Source organism: Chiroxiphia lanceolata, chromosome 7 (genome assembly GCF_009829145.1).
Source record: "Chiroxiphia lanceolata isolate bChiLan1 chromosome 7, bChiLan1.pri, whole genome shotgun sequence".
In the NCBI taxonomy this organism is placed as follows: Eukaryota; Metazoa; Chordata; class Aves; order Passeriformes; family Pipridae; genus Chiroxiphia; species Chiroxiphia lanceolata.
Window position 1 is genome coordinate 34,722,086 of NC_045643.1, and position 21,829 is coordinate 34,743,914.

Here is a 21,829-nt window from a genome sequence, read left to right on the forward strand (position 1 = left end):
TATATCCTTCCTAATAACTCTTATTTATTTCAGAAGGTTCAAATATAGTTAAAGAACAATAGACTGTAAGAGAAGTGAAGTTATATAACAAAGTCATAGTGGGCACAATGATTTGCATGATATCACTAATAACTTTTCAAACCCATATATGACATTTTTTAATATGCATTCTGTTACACCTCTGATAACTTCACCAGGATAATGAATTTCTTGCATGTGAACAAACTACACAGAAAAATGTAAATACTTGAGCTGAGCTTCTATAATTCAGTGAATTCTTTCTGCATTCTTGAGAAACAACTCATTTTCTGATATAATTGCCTGACAGCCCTTTGTATATTCATGTATGCTATGAACAATTTATCGCAATGTGTAATGTAATATATTCTGCCAAATGCTTTTGAAGTTCTAATTTCATATATATTTGTTTCATTACACTTTATTCTATAAGTGACTTGATAGTCTATAAAAATTTCATACATCTATTTGAAACAACTGAACAGTATTATGTACTTTTCCAATGCTTCCAAGATTTTGAATTTTAAAACTGTGTCAGCCTACTGTTCTTAATTTAAACAGTAGAATATGGAATTCAATAGTTAGAATTTAAGTATGCATTTGACAATCAAACCCATCATTTATTTTGATGCCCTGCCTGTGTCTGGGTACTCTCAACTCACTAATTCCATACATTATAACTAATTACAGATTTCTTTATCAGCAAACAGCCAAGAACTGAACATAGAACTTGGTTATTGATATGAAGACAAAGTTGGAAAACCTAATAAATATTAAAAAAATCCAAATAGATGACTGCTCCCTCATTACTTGAACTTCTTTTAATCACTTTGTACTATGATGATCTGATCTTCAAGGAAGAAGATCATTACTACTGGGCGATACACATGGTAAATTCCAAATAAGATCCTCAACACTTATTTTGCAAACAGCAATAATATTTTGTAGAAGTTTCCGCTTTTCTTTTTTCTTTTTTTTTTTTTAATTTTCAAAAGATTGTTCAGTCACGCAGATTAACACCACGATAGCAAAACTATGACTCTTTATTTGATTTTTACGTGAGAAAAAAAGAACATAAAATAATTTCTTGCTATTTATAGTATAGGAAACTGACACTAATAATCAATTCCTAAGTAAAATCTCCCACAGAGCTAAGAAAGCTTTTGTGCATCAACCCCTCCCAGGGTATAACAACAAAAGGCTCTGAGTGATTACTGAGCTACATGACACTTTCATTTTTATATGAAACACTTGTATATGGAAACTACAGCACTACTGCTTGCAGTAACTCACAGCATTTTCAAATGCAGGGAGTAATTACAAGGAAGACAAATCCACTGTAATATCTTGAGCAGAATGAGACACTCCACGTCTCACACTGGAGAAAGGGGCAGACAGCAGGTACTCAGCACTACAATGCCTAATTTACTAAGCTTTCTAAATCATTACCTTGAAGGTACTAAATATACATTCATGATAGGTCATCAGGAATGTGAGTTCAAGATTATCTACAAACCAAGATATTAATTTCTTGGATTTCTAAGTAAATGAACAAAAAGAGCAGAAACTATCAACTGAAGGCATTTCATAACTATTTTTGGAATTTCTCTTCTGAAATATTTCATAAAGGCAATGATTATGATCTAGAACCAGTAAGGATTTGACATTTCTTCCTGAGAACTAAATCTAAATTAATTCACTAAGAGTGAGAGATTTATTAGGCCTTCAAGTTCCTTGTAGGTAGGGGAGAACTGGGCTAACTGCGCTACTTTGAATAACCACATCTACTTCTTCATGTGATTAAATAGACAGAAACAGACTTCTCATGATAGAAAACAAAGGAATCATCTCAGGAATATGATGTGCAGGTAGTGTTTGATCCAACTTCATCGTTAACAAAGTTTATCATTTGATCACTGAGCAGCTTTTCTGATTCTTATCTACAGCTAAGAAATGTGATATGCAATTAAATGCCAAAGGTAAAGCAATTGAAATATTTATTTTGAATTAATGAGTTTATTAAGAAGCCATAGATCGGGCATTTTTGCATAGGTGGCACAGAATTACAGCTCTTTATAAGAATACAATTGGAGAATTTCACCAAGGGACATTTTCAATTGTGGTCAACAGATTTTCAACAGCTCAGAAAGTGTTGAGTAAAAACATACACGTGTATTTTATCAAAATTCAAAAGTTTCCTCTTACATGTTGCTAAACTAACTCTATTTCTCATAACATGGACTAAGGTAAAAGTTACTTACTACAGTTTTCTTCATCAGAATTATCTCCACAATCATTCTGGCTGTCACATCTCCAATGGTCTGGAATGCAGTTGTTGTTTTTGCACTGGAACTCATGAGGTCCACAAGTTTTTTTATCTGTAATTATGGTGAATAACATTTACAGCATTGTAAACAAAGAGTCAAAATGGGAAAGCCTTCTATCAAAGGCATGACAATATTGCTGGATACATTTAAGAAGGAGTGACCATAACATTTGAAAAGTTACTTTCAGGAATAATTTATTTCTCATGACACATTCTTTAAGCTTCTATTTATTTATACCAGAATACATATACTCTTAAATTTGATAAAATTAAAACATGTACTGTATAAACTGTTATTTAAAGTTAAAAATACAAACTTCAGAAGGGATGACAAATTAGTTCGAAGAGAGGTCACTATTGCACTGAATCTCAAAAATTCCATTAACTTTTCCTTGAATTTCTCTGTAAGATTGCTTTACAAAAGATCAGATCACAGTAAACCACAAGAATATTGATTTGAAAAAAAACATACAAAACATGTATTCCTCAAAAGTTAATTCTTGCATACAATAATTTAAGACTAATCATATCTGATAGAAGACTTTCCACTTTGCTTTATACATTCACCCTGCTGATGTATTGGATTGAAAGTCTACTTGTACAAGGTAAAACATTACAAAGCCTATAGTGCTAAACTGAGCATAATTTTCTTCATGATGTAAATTTTCAATGAGCTTTTCTATTTACAGCATTGGAGGCAAAGCCTCTTGAAGATACAGGAACATCCTGAACTCCTCCAGCAGGAAGGAGTTGCCTCTGTTCTTTCTGTGAGTAATTCTTGAATAATTCTTTCAGCTTCTAAGGACTGAGATGAAATGAAGCAAATTAAAAAGTTATCAGTGACATTTTTGTTGGAAAAAACCCCCACAGTTTGCTTTGTAAAAGCCTCAATGACATATTTAAAATTACATGTCACTGCAATATTTCAATAGGAATTTTTTAAATTTCCGTTAGGCTGTGTCACAGCACGTCAGTTCAGCTCCATACTGCTCTCATGGCAACTCAGTGAGTTTCAAAAACTGACAGAATTAAAGGGGACTGAAACAGCAGCTTAAATCAACCTGCTTTTTCTGCTTGTGAAATGGAAAGGATGACAAACTAGAAGGATTAGACTTGATGCCATGGTCCAAACTGCTGTTTTTATTCTGTTCTTCTAGGTGTGATTCTGGAATTACAGTGATAAATCAAAACTTCATTTGAATATCAAGAAGGTGGAGGTAAATGGTGCTGCAGCTCAGTTGAGTACAGTCAAAAATCTGGTAATTACAATACTGCCTTTTGTGTTTGTTCCTTATTCTCTGCCAATATGACAATTGTAAGACTTTTTCTCCCAAAATATTTTTTCCTATGATGTTTCTCAAGATTACAGCCTATAATATTTTGATCACAGTATTTCAAAAACACTTGTGTTGGCAAGCAATTAAAATATTTAACATCACAAAACAAAAATATTGCCCCCAAACATATGACAGACTTGTATTTTGTCTCTGTAGCTTTGCAAAAGGTAACGTTTCAAACCCACAATCCATCCAGTATTTATTAAAGTACTTCTAGTAAAGCCTACAATCTCCCAATAACATATTTGCCCACAAAATGTGTTCTAAATACTAATGACAGGTATCATCACAGTGACATATAAATATTCTATTTATCCTTCCACATTCAATAGAAATACCAAGATCTAATCAGTAATACACAGAATAGAGAGATGACATCCCTTCATTTCAGTTACCTGCTAGAATGAAGAGAACATGCAATATATATTTTCTTACTCTTCAAAAAGAATCATCTAGTTCTCAGGGATGCTAAACCCAGTTTCTGGCATTGCCTCTTTACACATGTGAAGAATGGATGGAATTTTTTTTTAAATTTATCCAACTGTAGCTTAACCCTACGATTAGTATTTGAATGTTAATCTTTCTCTTCTTATTCTATTTCTACCAAACACAAAGGAATATTTAATTATATTTTTAATACAAAATATTTTTCATGTCTATAAGGCTCTCTCCTCTTCACAAATCTGAAAGCTTTATTCTTTCTCTGATCTCTCATAGCAGCTTACAATTGACAATGTATTACAAATCAGATTTCCTCCACATTAATGAGAACTGAAGAAAATAATGGGATAGCAGAGATAGTATATAATTAAAAGAAAGAGAAAGATTTGGGAAAGTTGTGTAACAATTACCTGATCTTTGAGAATGATGGATTTACTTAACTCAGGGGAAACATTGCAAGACTTTGTTTTTTTTTAATTGTGGAACAATTCAAAGCACACGTGGGCCCACATACATTTTGTCACTGCTGTCTTCAACTCTAAATCACTTTCTCATTTTTCATAAAATGTGAAAGTTCAGACAGGAATGGTACAAAGACAAAGAATTAAGTACTGATTACTCAATTTTCATATTTCTCTCTTCAAATTATTATTAAGAGATTCACTGATGTACTGTAACAGGCAAAGGCCCTTTTTCAGAAATTTGTGTGATCACCTGACGTAGCTGCTGGTTGGTTGGGGTTCATCTTTTGTGCACACTGAACTAGGATTTTACTTTAGAAATACTTCTAAATAAGTATGAAGAAAACGGGATGAAGGTTTAAATAGGAAAAACAAAGTAAGTCTGAAAGAAAACCTTGAAAGCATTTTGATTCAAATATCAATCCCTACAAATGAAATCCCTACTCTTTTGCCACTAATTGCACTACACTGCCATTTGGGGATTTTAATTCCACATATTTTCATGTTTGTGCATTTGTGCATGTGTGCCTGAGAGGGATAAAATCCAAAATGAAAATTCACTTTGGATCAAGGCTCTAGAGCATGGTGGGCTGTCACCGGTGCTGGATACAGGAAATTATAAGCCTGTCAAAGGAAGTTTAAGTTTATATAATGCATCCTTCAAATTTCTCAAGGAACACATTCTTTATCAGCAGGAAAAAAGCCTGACTCCTAAGGCTAAAAATAAAATTAATATAAAATTAATATTAAAAAAGTGAGGAAGTAGAAAGCAGTCATATTAATGTTGACACATCATGCTAATAAAGACCTGAAATACACATAACCTTTAAAGCAAATCATAATCACTTTTCAAGACCACACACAGCTTTTTTCAGATTCTACCTCAAATGGCCCATATTTGATGCAAAATATTAAAGTTGAGAGCAAGGATTAGCACAATTAAATGGCTTTCTCTAATTGCCTGGACAGTAAGCACAAATTAACTCTATCTACTCTTTACCAAAAAACACAATACACTCATTAATAAACATATATTTCCTAATTCTATTTCAACTATCTCAGTTAGAAAGTAACCACAGAAGACTAAATACCTTTACACCACTTCTAGTAAATTTACTCAGCATAATATCTCCAATAACACACAGCAGCAGATGTTGACTAAGCAAAATACACATGGCTATGCAGCACTTTAGCAAAAAAAAACTACCCTTTATACAAGCTGTGCACTGTAAGCATTTTAAAAGTGAACTCAAAACAATAACAAGTTAGCATTACATCAACATATGGAGATCTTTTTTTATACTCAGCTTGCAGCTTTAGAATTTAATTCTATCAAATTTTGTTCACAGAAATAATAATCTTTAACTCGAAAAAAAAAATGCGGAAGACCAAACTGTTGAAACTACTGCCATAATAAGGTCACTTAAGCATATTTCAAATACTAAAAATATGGAAAACTTAAAAATGTGATTAAACCACCCTATTCTTCTTAAGGTTTAGCTGTTCTATGTGTACACAACTGTGTGTGGCACAAAAATTGTGAATATAAATAAATTCTTCTGTCTCCTTCAAGACAAAAACTAAGAGCAGTATACGCAGTTGGGAGATTAAAAATAAAAATGTAGGTGTTTTTTTCAGGGAGGTGTGGGATTAAGCTGTGGAACACTTTGCTACAGTATGTTGTGAAAGCTTTACAAAGGTAAAAAGATAATTAAATCCATGAAGGGTTATTGCATACAGAGACATATTTGACTCACAATATCTCTGATTCTCAAATTATTAGAGCCCGGAAGAGTATCCCAGGGAAGCTGCACTACTGGCCTGCTTTACTCACACATTCTTCCCTAGATAATCATTTTCAGTCACTGCCAGAGATGGGATAACAGGCAAGATGAGTCTTAGATTTGAACCAACACATCCAGTTATATGTTATCACTGGAAAAACCTATTGAACTTGGGATTGCACACAATGCTCCTCTATATTATTTAATTGTTTCAGTAATTTGGAAATTTGGACATTGTTCATTTGATTGTAAAATGATGACTGTGAAACACCTATTATAAATACAAATTTTCCTGTTCAGTATTAGTTTTATTTTTTTCTCCTTGCTTTTAAGTTTCGTGTCTTAAGGATATTATTAGATGAATTATTTTGAAACTGTGTTGTACGAGCTGGTCTTGTATGGGTAAGTCAGAATATGAATCCACAGTCTGGAAGCTTGGAAAGTTGCCAATAGTGGAAAAAACCAGCTTGTTGGAGATCAAGGTGATGTGGAACAGTGCAGGAAAAAGCAGTTGTGAAGTGGCTCAGAAACTGAACAGTGCAGGCTTGGTTCTATGATATCCCAGAAGAGGATATAAAGCGTCTCTGTGGCAAAGGTTCATCTCCTTTGCATTCACTGTTTCTTCAAGCCCTATTTGATAGGATTTAGTTTCCCCAGGCTTGACAATTCAAATGATGGTCTTGGATTTTCAGCGTTGAGGAAGAGTTCCATTTCCCAGGCATATTGGTCACCTCCAACATTTTGATACGTGTGCTGGTGTCAATTGCTTGAAAGATATCCATGGAAAATCGGATGATCCTCAGTGCTTTGTCCTTGACTACGGCCTGTAGTTTTGTTACTCTGTTTTTCCAGAGACAGCATAAACCTGTCCAGATTCATGGGTTTCATCAAACCATTTACTGATGCATGGATGAATAACGAGGAGAGATTTGTATGATCCACACTATTTGTCTTGTTCTGTTCTATCTCAGAAAATTTTTCTATATTTTCCTTTGTAGAACTGTCTTGAAAATTTCATAAGTTTTTCTGTTCATGATTAGTGTGTGTTTTGCGTGGACATCCACATTCAGTGATTTTCTGACAATACTGATCCACTCATTCTGCCTCTGATTATCTGTAATCCATTTCCCAGGTAGAGTATTAAAATTTATTATTTTCTCTCATTTACAACAAAAAGAGCTGACTCAGTACTTTCAAACAATGCAAGCAACGAGTGAGAACAACTACTACTACTGTGAATATAAAGTGTGATCTTTTTTTTTCCCAAGTGATAGTTAATTGTTACTGGGTCTAAAATAACCCACCTCAGTGGGTTAGAACACTGTGGTTCTGGATGCTGTGTAAAATCTGACATAAATTGGGGCCTGGTTTGGTTATGGTGCAATCCTATCCTCAATCTTCTCTGTAGAGGATCTGCTTCCTCAAACTATCACATTTAAGTACAGAAGTTCCATAAGTTTCACAGGTTCTTGGAGAAGTCCTATGGGAATTCAAAGTTTGTGGAGTGGTTTGTTAGGGCACCTAATGCCCTGGAGCTCCCACAACAAAGCAAAAGTTGGTCATGTCAAGTTGGATTCTGTTCCGGACCCTTCTATACTGCCAGTCTTAACTAACAGGATTTTCAAATTATATTCAAATTATATTTTCACTACCTATGATATTCAGCATCAACAAAGTATGCAGACTGAACTGACAGAAACTGGATAACACTGTGAGAAATAAAAAGAATGTCATTATATCCTATGAAAGTCACAATATTCTATGCCATTATGCTTCAAAATTCCAAATGAGATACTCGTTTGCAGCTCCTGCCAATAAAACAGTAGCACAATGTGAATTTTATAAACTACTTATATAAACTTTATAAACTACTAGCATTCAGCAAGAACTGGATGATCCAGGTACACCTACAATATCAAACAGGTATAATCATACACTGAAAGAGGACAAAAACAGTGGAATAATTTTAATAATTATTGCCTTTTGCTACCTTTTAAAAAAATTTCAAGCTAGAGTAACATTCAAAACCACTGGTATACTCACCACAGTTGGCTTCATCTGATCCATCAGCACAATCTGGGTCTTCATCACATACCCACAGTTTGGAAATGCAGTGCTTTGTTGTTTTACACTGGAAATGGTCTGGAGAACAACTGTTTTCAGCTTTAAATGAAAGAATTCCAAATCAAAACTAGAAATATCCACTAATATTCAAGATACTTGTTTTAAAGAAAAAATATTAAGGATTTAAAATTCAGAAATTAGATACCTCTGGCATAATTTATTCAACATCTATAAGAAAACAGCATTCAGGTTCATACTGTTTATCATTTTGTCATTTTTTATGTATTATTTTATCTATAAGAGTAAAGTAAGGATAATATAATAAAGGATCTCTTGTGATATTCTTTAAACAACAAATATACTTAACATTGATGCAATCAAACCACTTCAGTAAAAATCAGATAAGATTTTTTTTTTCAACTTCATAAAAGACCAGCTATCAATTCTGAAAGTCAATTTGAAAGGCTCAGGCAGCTCTCAAAGCCTTGATCGAAAAAGGAATCAAAATTATGTACAATTTTGGTGAAATTATGTGCTCTCTGTTAAATTGGGTAAATGGTGAGAAAAGTGTGACAAATATTTCACTTAGTTTAGTAGAACGATTTTTTGAATGAATCCTATAGCAAGATAAAGATGCAAAGACGCAGCTGACTTTTCAGCTGGTTTTTAAGGATGCTCTAAGTTAAAGGTGCATTAACCTTAGAACAGATATTTGACAACAGAAAAGATCCTGGGTGCAGTCAGGGACTGTAGATGGACTCTTTCACAAGCACATACATCAGATCTTACTATTTCTCAAACTTTTATAACTGAGAGGAGAGAGGCAAGATGAATAAAGGACCTCTAGCCAGACTGGACTGTGAGTAAGTTATTTGTGACCAGATGCATAAGGACTTCTTTAGAAACAAGCATAAGTACACGAATCCCTAAATCATTTTAAACTGAACAGAATGTAGATAGAAAGCAGTAGGATCTAAATCTTGATAATGTCTTCCCACATAAATGTTTGTCCCATTTTAACCTAAGGAACTCTGTAAGTTCTTTAACAAACATTCCTATTCCTGTTGAAAAGCAATTTGCTCCCTGATGATATTCTTTTTTTCTTGGGTTTGGCAAGATAAAAAATTTTAAGGTATGCTAAAAGTTGGTGTATTATTTCCTCCAGTGTAACATTTCCACAAACCTGGATAAGTTCCTAACTATACTTTCAACAAATAATTCTAATTCTCATCTAGTACACCTTAGCAGGGCATTTCAAATTGCTTTACAAGGAAGACCAGTATAATTACCTCTGTTTTATATATGGGAAGCCTTCAGTATGAAATGACTCCTTCAAAGTCAACTGATAAATAAAACAAAACAGTGGCAGAGCTGAAAAAAGGTGCGCATTTTATGGATCCTAGTCTGGTGAAATCAGAACAAACAAGATAATCTCATCTGTTACTTGTTTTCTGACAGGAGCCCAAGTAATATGAACCCTGTGGTAAACCTGCTTAAAATCTCCCTTTTTGTAATCTCCCCAAAGTCAGTAGGAGAATCTTCAGAAGCCACAAGCAGGGTTTTATTAAAAGAAAATGAGTACACTTAACTTTCTTAAAAGAGAAGATAAAGTCAAGGTAAGACACAATGAAAATAGAAAAATGTATATGATTAACCTCTCCTGCTCCCCACTGGGTCTTGGTAGGTGGGTTGATGGCTGAGTTTCAGACACTCAAAAGTGTCACAGCAGACTGTTCTGTTCTTACTAATCCCCAGGATGCTGCCAACTCCATCACTGCTGATTCTGGCCCTGACCATCCCACAGTTCCTGAGCACTGCTGTGCTGCAGACTCTGCTGCTCTGATTTAACTTGTGCCAGCTACACCTCGAGGTTCTGGGAACCTTCCATATACCACGTGCTGTTCTTTCCAAGATAAAAAGCAATCTCTCCAACGTTTCACAGGAGTTTACCTGACACCACTTAATCAGTTTTTAAAGAAACCTAAAATGCAAACCAACATATAATATTATCTGTCAGAGGCTACACCTCTCCTGAGCTGTTTGGAAGACAGACGTTAAATGCAACCATCAACAAAGCCTTTGTATCCTCAGCAACCTGTCCCTTGGATAAGGGGATGTTCTTTGCAGAAATGCAGCCCATGTAAACCTTGAGAAAGCTAATTCAGAATAAGCAGCTTAGATCAGCAGTAGATCTGAGTAATGAACTGAGTGAAAGAAGGAGCTATATTTCAAGACAGCCCCATCATCTTAATTACCAAATGATCAAAGACACAAGCTATTCAATAGATTCCATTTTAAATCTGAAAGTATTTTCTCTACCTATATGCAAAAAATACGGAGTGAAAATGAACTTATGAAAAGTAAGTTGCATTAAAAGCTGAGCAAGTGCAAATCCAGTTACGTAGCCAAATTAATGAAGAGGTTCCCAGGGGATAGGGAATAGAAAAGGTAAAAAAACTTAATTAAAGAAAAAGGATGTAGAAGGAGTTTTGGATATAGAGTTTTTCCAACAAAAGATGCCGAAAATTATCTTCTTCCACGGAAATGCATTGCTGCAAGGCACAGCAGATGAAAGGTTCAAAAGGATGAGTCATTTGTGAGGTGGTTAAGAGTAAAACAGATGTTTCAGCCTAAGTCAAAACCCCAATTAAATGCCTGAAATTGTTTATACCTCCCTCCTCTTTGCAATGACTTTAAAAAACTGAGGTTTGTTTGCATGTTCTAAAATTATTTTCTATAGAGGATATTTACAGGATTTTATATCTTTTACTCCAGTTCCTTGTTTAAAACTAGATACTTACGACAGTCTCTTTCATCTTCTTCATCACCACAGTCATCCTGTCCATTGCATCTCAGGTTTATTGGAATGCACTTCTGAGTTTTTGTGCACTTGAACTGACCTGACAGACACACATGTGTGTCTGTAAATTAAAAGAATAACAAGTTAAAAAAATTAAAAGTTAAAGATTAAAAGGTTCAAAACTTAAAAGGTAAATGAAAAAAAAACAACCAGTTTCTTGACAGAGTGGAAAGCATGGCATTTAAACCAGTTTAGCATGTTTCTGAAATCTACAATCTATATAATCACCTACCACAGTTCAGTTCATCAGAATTGTCCCCACAATCATTCTCTCCATCACAGATAAAGGCTGGAAGAGCACAAAGTCCAGTTCCACACTGAAAACGTCCTGGTTGACATCTGAATTCAGCTGAGAAAAAAAAAACACCTGCTTATGAATACTATCAGAGGGATGGGTAAAGTATCAATAGTGCTGTTCTTCCTCTATGAACTAATCAAAAGAACCTATAAACTTTCATATGTGCCCATATAATCTCAATCTGAGTATATATTAGTAACTCAAACGTACACATATTATTGCAAAACTAATTTCAAAGCCTGACATTTTAAATTTGCCTAACTGTAGTTACAGTATTAATGGTACAGAGTGAAAGCTCCTGCAGGTCGCTGCTTACTGCAAAGCTCAACAGAGACTTGCAATTTAGGATCTAAACACTTGACTTCAAGTCTGTGTGTAAGAAACTCGCTATCCCTACTGTAATTCTATTTCCCAAGAAAGGTTTAACACTGTTCCTTCTCCTGGCCACTGTCATTTGAGTCAATGAGCAATTATGTACCTCTGTAGCAATATTTTATATGCACAAAGTGTAGTTTAAAATGGAATCTTATGTAGAATGTTAGTATGTTGAAGTTTGCTTCAGAGGCCTCTGTAGCAGGAAAAGAGAACTAATTATAAAACTGTAAAAACAGAGGTGAGGGATTTCAGTACAAAAAAACCCAAATTAACTGTTAATTAACTGGAAGATTGTAGAATACATAGTAGAGCATGTTTATATATAAGCTTAAGGGAACAAGGGAAAATGTTGTTGCTCAGAAAACTGCAGTAAATAATAATAACAATGTGCATCTAAACTTCTACAATTGCAGTGAAACACAAGCAAATGAGGTTAGAATTCCACATTTTTATTACATGCAAAAATAAACCCGGCAGAATTTTGTACTTATATAAAAAATTCTGCAACCTCAGAACAGAGCTAGGAAATAAAAATCTTTAGCAAAACCATAACTGAGAGTAGCTCAGTTGGTTAGAACATGGTGATAATGCCAAGGTTGTGGGTTTGATCCCAGTATAGGTCATTAACTTTCAAGTTGGACTTGATGCTTCTTGTGAGTCCCTTCCCACTCAGAATATTCTGTCACTTGCTTTTAACTGGGATGAAGTAAAGGTTTAGAAGATGAAAAACAATGCATGATTTTTCAAAGAACTTAGACCTTGAATAGACACGAGTCAATGATAATCTTTTACAGGCTGACAAAGAAGAGCCTGCACCCTTTTTATATTTGACAGAAACCAAGGAACATAAAACACTGCTGGCAAACAGAAGCATTCAAAAACAATCCTCTTCCTAACATCTGTAATGCATTATATTTGATTCGGACTCTACTGATACAACTGGGCTCCAAATTCAGGATGCACTTACGGCATTCTGGAGGCTCATCAGAGCCATCCCCACAGTCATCCACAGTGTCACACTTCCACCAGAACGGGATACACTTGTCAGTTTTGCAACGGAACTGTAAGAGGAAGGAGAGAAGGAGAAAAGGCTTTCGTATGAATATTTATTCATTCACTTATAAATAGAAATAGTAGTTTATGAAAATTAGATTCATTGCTTAAGTCACCATTCCAGTAATGAATTCTGGCTGTTAACTTTACAAAACTTGTATTTTAAATATTGGTTTTTCCGGAGATGTTTTGCGCTGAGGTTTTCACTGATAAAAGTAACTGTAGTTTCAGTGATATTTCCACACTGCTTTACAGTGCCCCAATACAAACCCCTCACTGCATTTTATGTTTTCATCCTTTAAGATCTTATTCAAAACAAGCACTTCAATTCTCAGTTGTTGTAGATTGCTGAAGCAGACAGTATAATTTTTCCTGATAAACCCAAACACCCACAGTTACAAAAAAAGGCCTTAACGTGCAGTGTAGTGTATGATATTGCTTATATTGTTTGAATTAAATGAGCAAACCAGATATCAGGCCTTCCAGCCTTTCAAAAGGATAGAATACCTGTAGAAAAAAAAAAAAAAAAGAAAAATCCTTTGTAAGACTCTGGCAGTGCCTTTACTCTGTACTCAGGTGACAATGTACCTTTGTTGTGACTGAAATAGGAATGCAAACAAAACAAAGTAGAAATTACTTGATGAAACTTCTAAGGCTAAACCTAAAATCTGAGTAAATGTGGCTAATGCTTGGGAGAAAAACCTGAACAGATTATCAGAAAATCAGAATTATCAAACAGTAAAAAGATTTCAAAAGAGGAAGAAAACGACAAATAATGTACAATGTAAACTGTCTGTCTGCAGCTGCTTCTTCTCTCTAACTCTACTCTCCATCACGTGGAATCCACAAGTGATAAAATATTGCTCCTGAAGGATCCAAGATGTGATGCAATCCTTCAATTTAGATGATCAATGAATTATCTAGACTGGAATAGAGCCATTCAATCAAATGTTAGCATATAAATTCACTGTGGAATAAGCTTCCAGTGTCATTTAAAGAAAACATTAAAAAAAAAAAAAGGAAAAGAGTGACTTTACTTTTAACCAAACAAATTTGGGAAGCTAAATACAAGGGAAAAATAGGTAAGAAATTCCTCATTTTACAAATGTTTTACACCTTTCCCCCCCCCCTCATTTCTTAATAGGAAGTAACAACAAGCCAATAAAAACACGAAAGATAAAATGAACATCATAAAATCACACCACCTTAAGGCAACAGAGGAAGACAGCGGGAAGGTTTCTTAAATAACAATATTACTTGAATTAAACATTGTATCATTCAAGATGAACACTGTTTCCTAAAAAATACAAGTAAAACCTTTTCCTTAGTGATGGAAATCATTATCATACATCATGATATAGAATCGTGTAAGAGGTCATTAGCTTACATCTAAGAAAAGTGAACTGCTAGAAAAGCAGATTACTAAAAATATTTTAAAGGCCATATGTACTATAACAGTCAACCAATTAATTGTCTGGGTAGAACAGTCCAAAGACTTTTATGAAAGTGGTTCTTTTATAAGAAATCAGTATGTTTTACTTATCTACTTTATATTTTAAGAAAAAAGGCATAAATGTTTATTTCAAGTACTAGGGAATACACTGCATGCAGTTGATGCATTTGTTAATTAATTACATATTACACCATTTCCATTTTAACTACTAGATTGTTTTAAATGCAAATCTATAATTTACCTGTGTAGCTATGTTACCCATTTAACTGGACTGAGCTTGTTATCTTTTATTAATGTAAAGTTCACTCATGCATGAATCCTCCCAAATCATTGTTATATACACTTTGTATTATTTTTATATTTCATACAGGGCTTTTTCAAGGCAATTTTTATGGGTTTAGCAGCTGTATTTGTTCTAGTGACTGGCAGAAACATCGATGTTTGAAAGCGAACAAGTTCTGCCTTCTCCGGAAAAAAAGGCATTTGTTAAGTCTATTTTCCACTAACAGCCTTGAAGACAAAACTCTTTAAGTGCACCCAGCCTTCAGCTGCTTTGAGTGATACTTCCACATTTCATGGGCACCAGCATTGATTATTTAAAAGCAGGGGTAATGACATTAAAATATAATCCCTGCCCCCCACCCACCTGACTGGCCGTGCAGTTCGACAGACACGTCTTGTTATCAGCAGCCAGGTAGAAGTTGGTGGGACAGGCACACGTGTACATCTTGTCAGGGGCCAGAAGGCACAAGTGACTGCAACCACCATTGTTTAGTGTACACACGTGTTTAGACACTGTGGACAGAGTAGGAAAATAACATCAGAGCCCATTATTTCAGTGCACCCCAGGGTATCTGCTTTACAGAGGAAGAAAGATGTGTTACATGTGCTATCTTTACAATGGAATGTCTGAAATCAAAAACCTGCAGAGGGAAACTTTTCCTTTTGCCTTTAAGCTATTCTCTGTTGTATGCAAAAATTATTACTATGGGTGTAGGTTCAATACTGAAAGAATGAGAGGAAGAACAAAACACCATTCTTTTTTTTTTAATAATGAGAGAAAAAATTAGCTTATCTGGGTAAAGTGCCAAATTGTATTCAGTTACAATTCAAATACAGGAACATCAGGAGGTCAGACATACCACTCACATTGTCTGACATTCCCTCAGTCCAACAAGTTTCTAAATAGCAGTATTCTTCAGCATTATTAACATGAAGAATCTTGCTTTTCAAAGAATAAGGTTAAAAGTTCTTATCACACATTCTTCCCCTCTTAAAATCTGGTAACTTGTACTATAATGCAACTAAACAGTTCTGTACTTCCAGTCAGTATCTGGGTCAACTTTTAAGCACCCAAATTGCTATCTCACCACTGAACAAGATATATCACTTGTATTTAATATCAGATATGCTTACAACATTAATCACAGATTTAATTTTAAAAATGCTAATTTGAGAACTTCCACAAATTGAAACAAAAGAGAAATAAAACAATCACTGCATGTAAACAAGCTTCCATTACTCAGCACCTGGCTCCTGAGTTAAATACATCAATGTGCTGTTTGGAAAGCAAGGACAGAATAATTACCATCAGGTTGCCTGTAAGAATGATACACCTGGATGTCTGTTATGGTGTGCCATGAGTTAATCAGTGACAGTCTGTCTGATCCAGAGGTTTTGTGGGCACGGCTGAGCGATTTGGTTTTCCCGTCTGTCCAGTAGATGTAGTCTTCAAACAACGTTAGTGCAATCACCCCTGGAATGTCCTGATTAGGGACTGGAAGAAGAGATGCTAAAATTAATGTTCACTCTTGGAAGGCTGCCAGTTAAAACATTCCATACTGCACGGGCTGACAGATACAACTGCTGTATAATGTCCTGAGAATAACTGTCATGACAATACACCAAGCCCAGAGGGTTCTTTATTGCCAGTTACAATAAAGATGGATGGAGCACAAACTCTGCTTGCTTAGAATTCCTTGGCCCAATCAGCGTTAAGGAAATGAAAGAATTTCAGGTAACAAAAATCACCTCCAGATCTGAAACTAAAGACATGTTAAAGTAATATACAACATAATCTTTGCATAAGCCAATATCAATTTGCACTTCTAGTGGAGTAAAAGTTACTAGAAAACATCCAAAATGTAACATATACATCTCCTGATGCTCTAACACTCCTTAAGACAATTCACAGTGTTTTATTTCATCAAAATATACTGACAAGATTGACAGGAAAAATAAGGTTTCCATTAAAATAAACATAGTAGTAAGAGGGCTTAAAAAATTACGGAAGGACAAAAGGTAGGAACAGCTTTGGAGCATCCTTTATCCTGTTGTATAATCTTGAACTATTTATTCTTGGTAAACAGCAACTGAGTTCTACTTTTTTTTTTCTTTTAACATACATAGCTGTAATCATAAATGCCACAGAAGAATACCTGATCACAACAATTAATTTTTAAATTCTAATCTTTTGTTGCTGAGTCACTCTAATTACTGATAGACATGAAAAGAGCAGCTGACTGTTACTTTTAAGCAGCATATGCTTTACACCTTTACCTTGTTTTCTTCATCTTTTTGTCTGGAAAGTGATTAAATAGAGTTGGCCAATCTCAAATTACAGTTAAAATATTTCATAACTCACTGAGACCTAATGACTGATACTGAGGATATGGAATGACAACTAAGCAAATTCAATCTCATATCCAATAATGCTCCCAGTACTGAACTCCAGCGCAGGGCATGTTGCCTTCTGGCCAAGCAGACCTTGCCTCTTAGACCTGAAATTATCTTCCCTTCTTGATTGTCTCCATGTACCACAGCTATCACACTGAAATTACAATATGATATTCTTTGAAAGAGCTTCACAACATTTCTGAGGAATCAGTCAAAGAGCAATGAAATTATTTTTGGCACTCAATACATAGCTAACTTTGCTGTGGTTCCTTACACATCACGGTACCCTCCAAAAAAGCTCTTATAATTTGTTATCTGTAGAATCCCATTGTGAAAAGTTTTCAATGAGAAATACAAACCAGGTTGATAGGGAGGCAGGAAAGAACAGCCGAAAGAGAAACTGTTACTCTGAGTGAAACCCTGAACTAATTATTTTATTTTTGCTTGAGTTCTGGAAAAACATTTGTTTTGATAAATTATGAGCCTTGCTTCTACTTCTGACATCAAATTAAAGATGTTGAAGGTACCGCTCCAGTTTCTCTAAGTGTAACAAATGTGCTTTTTTTCTTTGCCTGTTTTCTCTTATTCTGATCAAAGTTAAGATTAAAATCAGAATAAAAGTGCATGTAAAAGCCTTAAAGCACATGAACAGGATTTACCTAGAAAGATTATTTGGATTTCATCGTCTTTATTATTCCTTTTCAATGAAAAATACATCCTTGCTTTGGCCATCCTGGAATCACAAGTAACCACCATGTCCTGAGCACAGACAGTATAAGTAAATGTTTACTTTTGTTTCTGTATGTTCTGTATTTTTGTGGGTTCCTATGCAGTTTATCCTGGCTTCAATGGATATGCATTCATCAGAATCCAGATGAAACTTTATATTCATGAACTAGAGAAGATTCAGAAGAGTAACATGTACTGCCTGAATTGCCTCATCACACCTTGCTAATAGAGAAGCTAAGTTAAGTGTGTGGCATAAAATATTAAATACTGCAGTTAGAGTACTGCATTAAAAACAATTGTTCATTGAATCAAGTACATTTTTCTTTCTTTTTTTTTTTTAGAAAAGCCAATGCTGTAAAAACCAGGTTTAAAAGCTCAAATCTTTTAGTTATCTTAAAAACAAAACTACCATATCAGAAACAATGCAAGAAATATTATACTCTATGCTTTTTAAGTATGTTGAAAGAAGTATAGCAGAGTATATTTGTTTCTAAAAACTGCATTTCCCATTACTACCAGATAGAGGCAAAAAGCTGAAACCATCAATGGTTTAAACGCAGATTCAGGTTGCAGTTTGTCCTGTCACTATTTCTTAGTTCTGAGAAACTTTGAAAGTTTAATGGGTTTCTGCATTAACTCTTCATTAGGTCACCATCAGCACAAACTTGATCAAAATTCTTTCAGAAGCTTGCACCATTTAAAGCTGTAAAAGCTCTTTATATCCTCTTGTGACTATGAAACTTAGAGAAAGTTATTAAAAAAAAATCAATTAAGAAAGCAATGAATAGACTAGGTTAAAAACACAGTACAAATAAATAAATGCAAATAAAATCTACTTGAAGTAAAAGACACAGAAAATAATCCAGTATAACTGGACATAAATATATCTTATAAAAATTCAAAGATGACCATAAAAATAAATTTTTATAAAATAAGAATTAATAATAACTACATATTATGAAAACTTAAAAAATTTCTTCTAAGCTGACCATAAAACTCGATGCATTTTCTTGCAGTAGATACACCTGTAAATATTGAGAGGAATTTCTGAAAACAGCCATTCAATGGCAGCCAATTCGGATTTATTACACTGTTTAAGGAATAGTTTTGTCATAGCTGAATATGATTTTTCTTTTACTTTTAGTACATTATAACCAAGGGAATATAAGAACCATTGACATGTAATAGGTTACAGAATCTACAGTTCCCGTCAACTCTGAATGACCAAAAAAAAAACCAAAAACACAAAACAGAGGTAATTTTACATCTTATTTTCTGATGGAACAGTAAAATAGTCTCATGCCTTTGAGGATCTGAGTGTCTCAAGCTTTCCAATTTTTCATAAATGTATGTAGCAGGAAAAAAACCCAATCACCCAATTTCTTCCTTCAGTCTTTCCTTTAACTTCAAGAGAGCCTCAACTGCATTACTGATCTACCTCTTCATATATAACATACAGTGGTTATATGTTGCAGTACTAATTACTAACCCTACATCACACTTTATGGTGTGAATCACAGTTTTAAACAGAAAAGCAAGACTAATTGCTCCTCTTTCTTTGGCAAGCACTGTGAAAACAGACTGCTCTGTGCAAATTTAAAGTAAAGACAGGTTAGCCATAACTGCTAAGTACCTCTGCTTCCCCTGCATCACCTATTTGAAAACATTTAATCAAGATGTCTGCTTGAAAATCCATTAGTAAGAAAGCAATATATTCTGTTAAAGACAAAAATTACATTACACCAACATAAGGGTCAGATCTCCACCAGCAAATTCATAAAGAACTGAAATAGTCATATTATAACCAGAGCCATGAGAATGGCACTCACTTCATATTAATTAATTTCTAGAATTACCTAAGGATTCAATAGTTTATTTTTTTCTTTTAGTGTTCTCATGACAATGTCACTCTATGGGCCTCTATGAAAGTGATACAAAATAGTGCATCTCAGAACACAGTTTTCATACACTGCAACACACATTATGTATCATGTGTGCGGAAAAAAAATGCTATATTTTGTGCCACCAATGCAACCTTATTAACTGAAACTGATACTTAAATTTTCAAGACCCTGTATTACTTATTTGTTTAAAAAAAATCACCAAACAATCACAATATTCAGCAACTTAGTCAACAATTATGAAGGACAAAAAACATGGAATGCAAGATCAGCATCCTACGTAATTTATGACAAAAAAATTGCACCTGAAGTTTACTTTTGTGATTCCCTTCCACACCACAGACTCCTCCTACCAGACATGAGCAAGTCCTTTGCAATCCCTTCTTTTCTAACAGACCTTCTTTTGCCATCTAAGTCTCTAATGGTGTTTCATTTTATCCATAAATCATGGATTCTCTTACACTGAATGTTAATCCCAAACAGTGCTTGACCAAACAAGTAGGTGAAAAATGGGATAAGAAAGAGGAGGTAAAAAGAGGAAGGAATGCACAGGCCTTTCAGAAAGCTGTAAAAAATAAGAGGGAGGAATGCAGGCAGGAAATAAAAGGGAAAAAAAAATACAAGGCTTGAACAGATCAGAAGCAGTGGGAAATAAAAATTATTAGATACTTGAAGAGAAATAAAAATGACAATAGATAACATAATAAAGGAAGATAAAGTGCTGCGTGAACTTAAGAGAAAAGCAGCCCCAAGAGGCAACATGATTGTGTAGACACATGAGAAACATGACAGACTTAAAATATGTTTGTCTCTCTCTCCTGCATTTTGTATGAATTTTGATCCAAGAATATAAATTCATAGGCTGTAAGTCATATTTGTGATACAAATGTTTACTTTTCTCTTGTGTGAACTCTGTTTCCCTTATATTTTCTGAGCATAAGCATAATCTTCACTTAACATAAAAAAATGTTACTTTGATTTCAGGAGTGAAAATCATTCCAGCTGTGATTTCTTAGCAACAAAATATGCTTACTGAAGAAGCCATACAGAAGTGAAGCCCAGCTTTCCTCAGCTCTTACTGAAACACAAGTATTTCCAAAAGTAAAAATAAATACCCTAACATGGATAATAAGAAAAAAAGGGTCTCGTTGTCAGGTGGTAAAACCAACGTACCAAGAAAAATGGCCTTAGAAAGGACAAAGGTTGACTTCTTCTAAAAAAAAAAAAAACCAACCAAAAAAACAACCAAACAACAACAACAAAAACCCCACAAAAAAAATCTGAGCTCTGCCAAGTCCATCAAGGTTGGATTTTCTTTGGGTGGTCAGCTCCTGCCCAAGCTGAAGATGGCTGATCACTTCCAAGCTAGAAAGAGATGTGTCCCTTCCCCTTCCAACAAAACAAGGGACTGCAACCTTGCTATACCCTCTTGCCAAATCCACAAGAACAGAAGGGGTGAAAGATTCCTGGTATGATCCTCCCCAAATTGCATTCACCCAGCTAGAGTTCCAGGGCTGGTAAGCAATTGCTAAAGGCAATTAATTGTTGTTAAACAGCATTTTAAATGAGCTTCTACCTTCCTGTGGCATTAGAGAAGTTTCTCTTTAAGAATTCTGGCACCCAAAGGCAGAAAATTCAACCTGATTAAACCTGAAAAACCAGGTTATATTGTTTTGAATTCCACTCTCTGAAACTTGATTTTCTGAACGCCAACAAAACAGAGATTAAAAAGCCTACTGACATCTTGATCTAAATGGAACCAGTGGTAAAGTCTTAGGAAGCATTAAGACGAAATGCATGAAGGAAGAACAACACTTAATAAGAAAATAGCAATTAAATCTACAAAACCAAATGAACTTGGAAGTGGCTGATCTTCTCTGCTGCAATCACTGGTCCCTGCAGTCCTCTTTGCCTGTGAACTCCCCTGTTAACTTTTTGTCTCATTTTATATTCAACTTGTAACCTCTCTGAGACACAGTCAATACTTTTTTATTTTCCTTTTAGTACTTTCTCCTGATGCTTGTTCCTTCTGATAAAGAATTTGAAGTGCTTA

At 34.5% G+C, this 21,829-nt stretch overlaps 1 protein-coding gene across 10 annotated transcripts in view; it reads right to left on the bottom strand.

The window, feature by feature from the left end:
* LRP1B (LDL receptor related protein 1B) overlaps window positions 1-21,829 on the bottom strand; it is a 672,101-nt gene that overhangs the window by 71,068 nt on the left and 579,204 nt on the right. For all 10 annotated transcript variants that reach the window (XR_004358017.1, XM_032693191.1, XM_032693192.1 and 7 more), the window contains 7 exons: window positions 16,059-16,247; window positions 15,117-15,265; window positions 12,932-13,025; window positions 11,524-11,640; window positions 11,233-11,352; window positions 8,411-8,530; window positions 2,280-2,396 (listed from right to left, as the gene is read on the bottom strand). Coding sequence is in view for 9 of the 10 variants with exons in the window: in XM_032693191.1 (XP_032549082.1) it covers window positions 2,280-2,396; window positions 8,411-8,530; window positions 11,233-11,352; window positions 11,524-11,640; window positions 12,932-13,025; window positions 15,117-15,265; window positions 16,059-16,247 (906 nt within the window). In the remaining variant the exon portion in view is untranslated. The remainder of the gene's footprint in view (window positions 1-2,279; window positions 2,397-8,410; window positions 8,531-11,232; window positions 11,353-11,523; window positions 11,641-12,931; window positions 13,026-15,116; window positions 15,266-16,058; window positions 16,248-21,829) is intronic.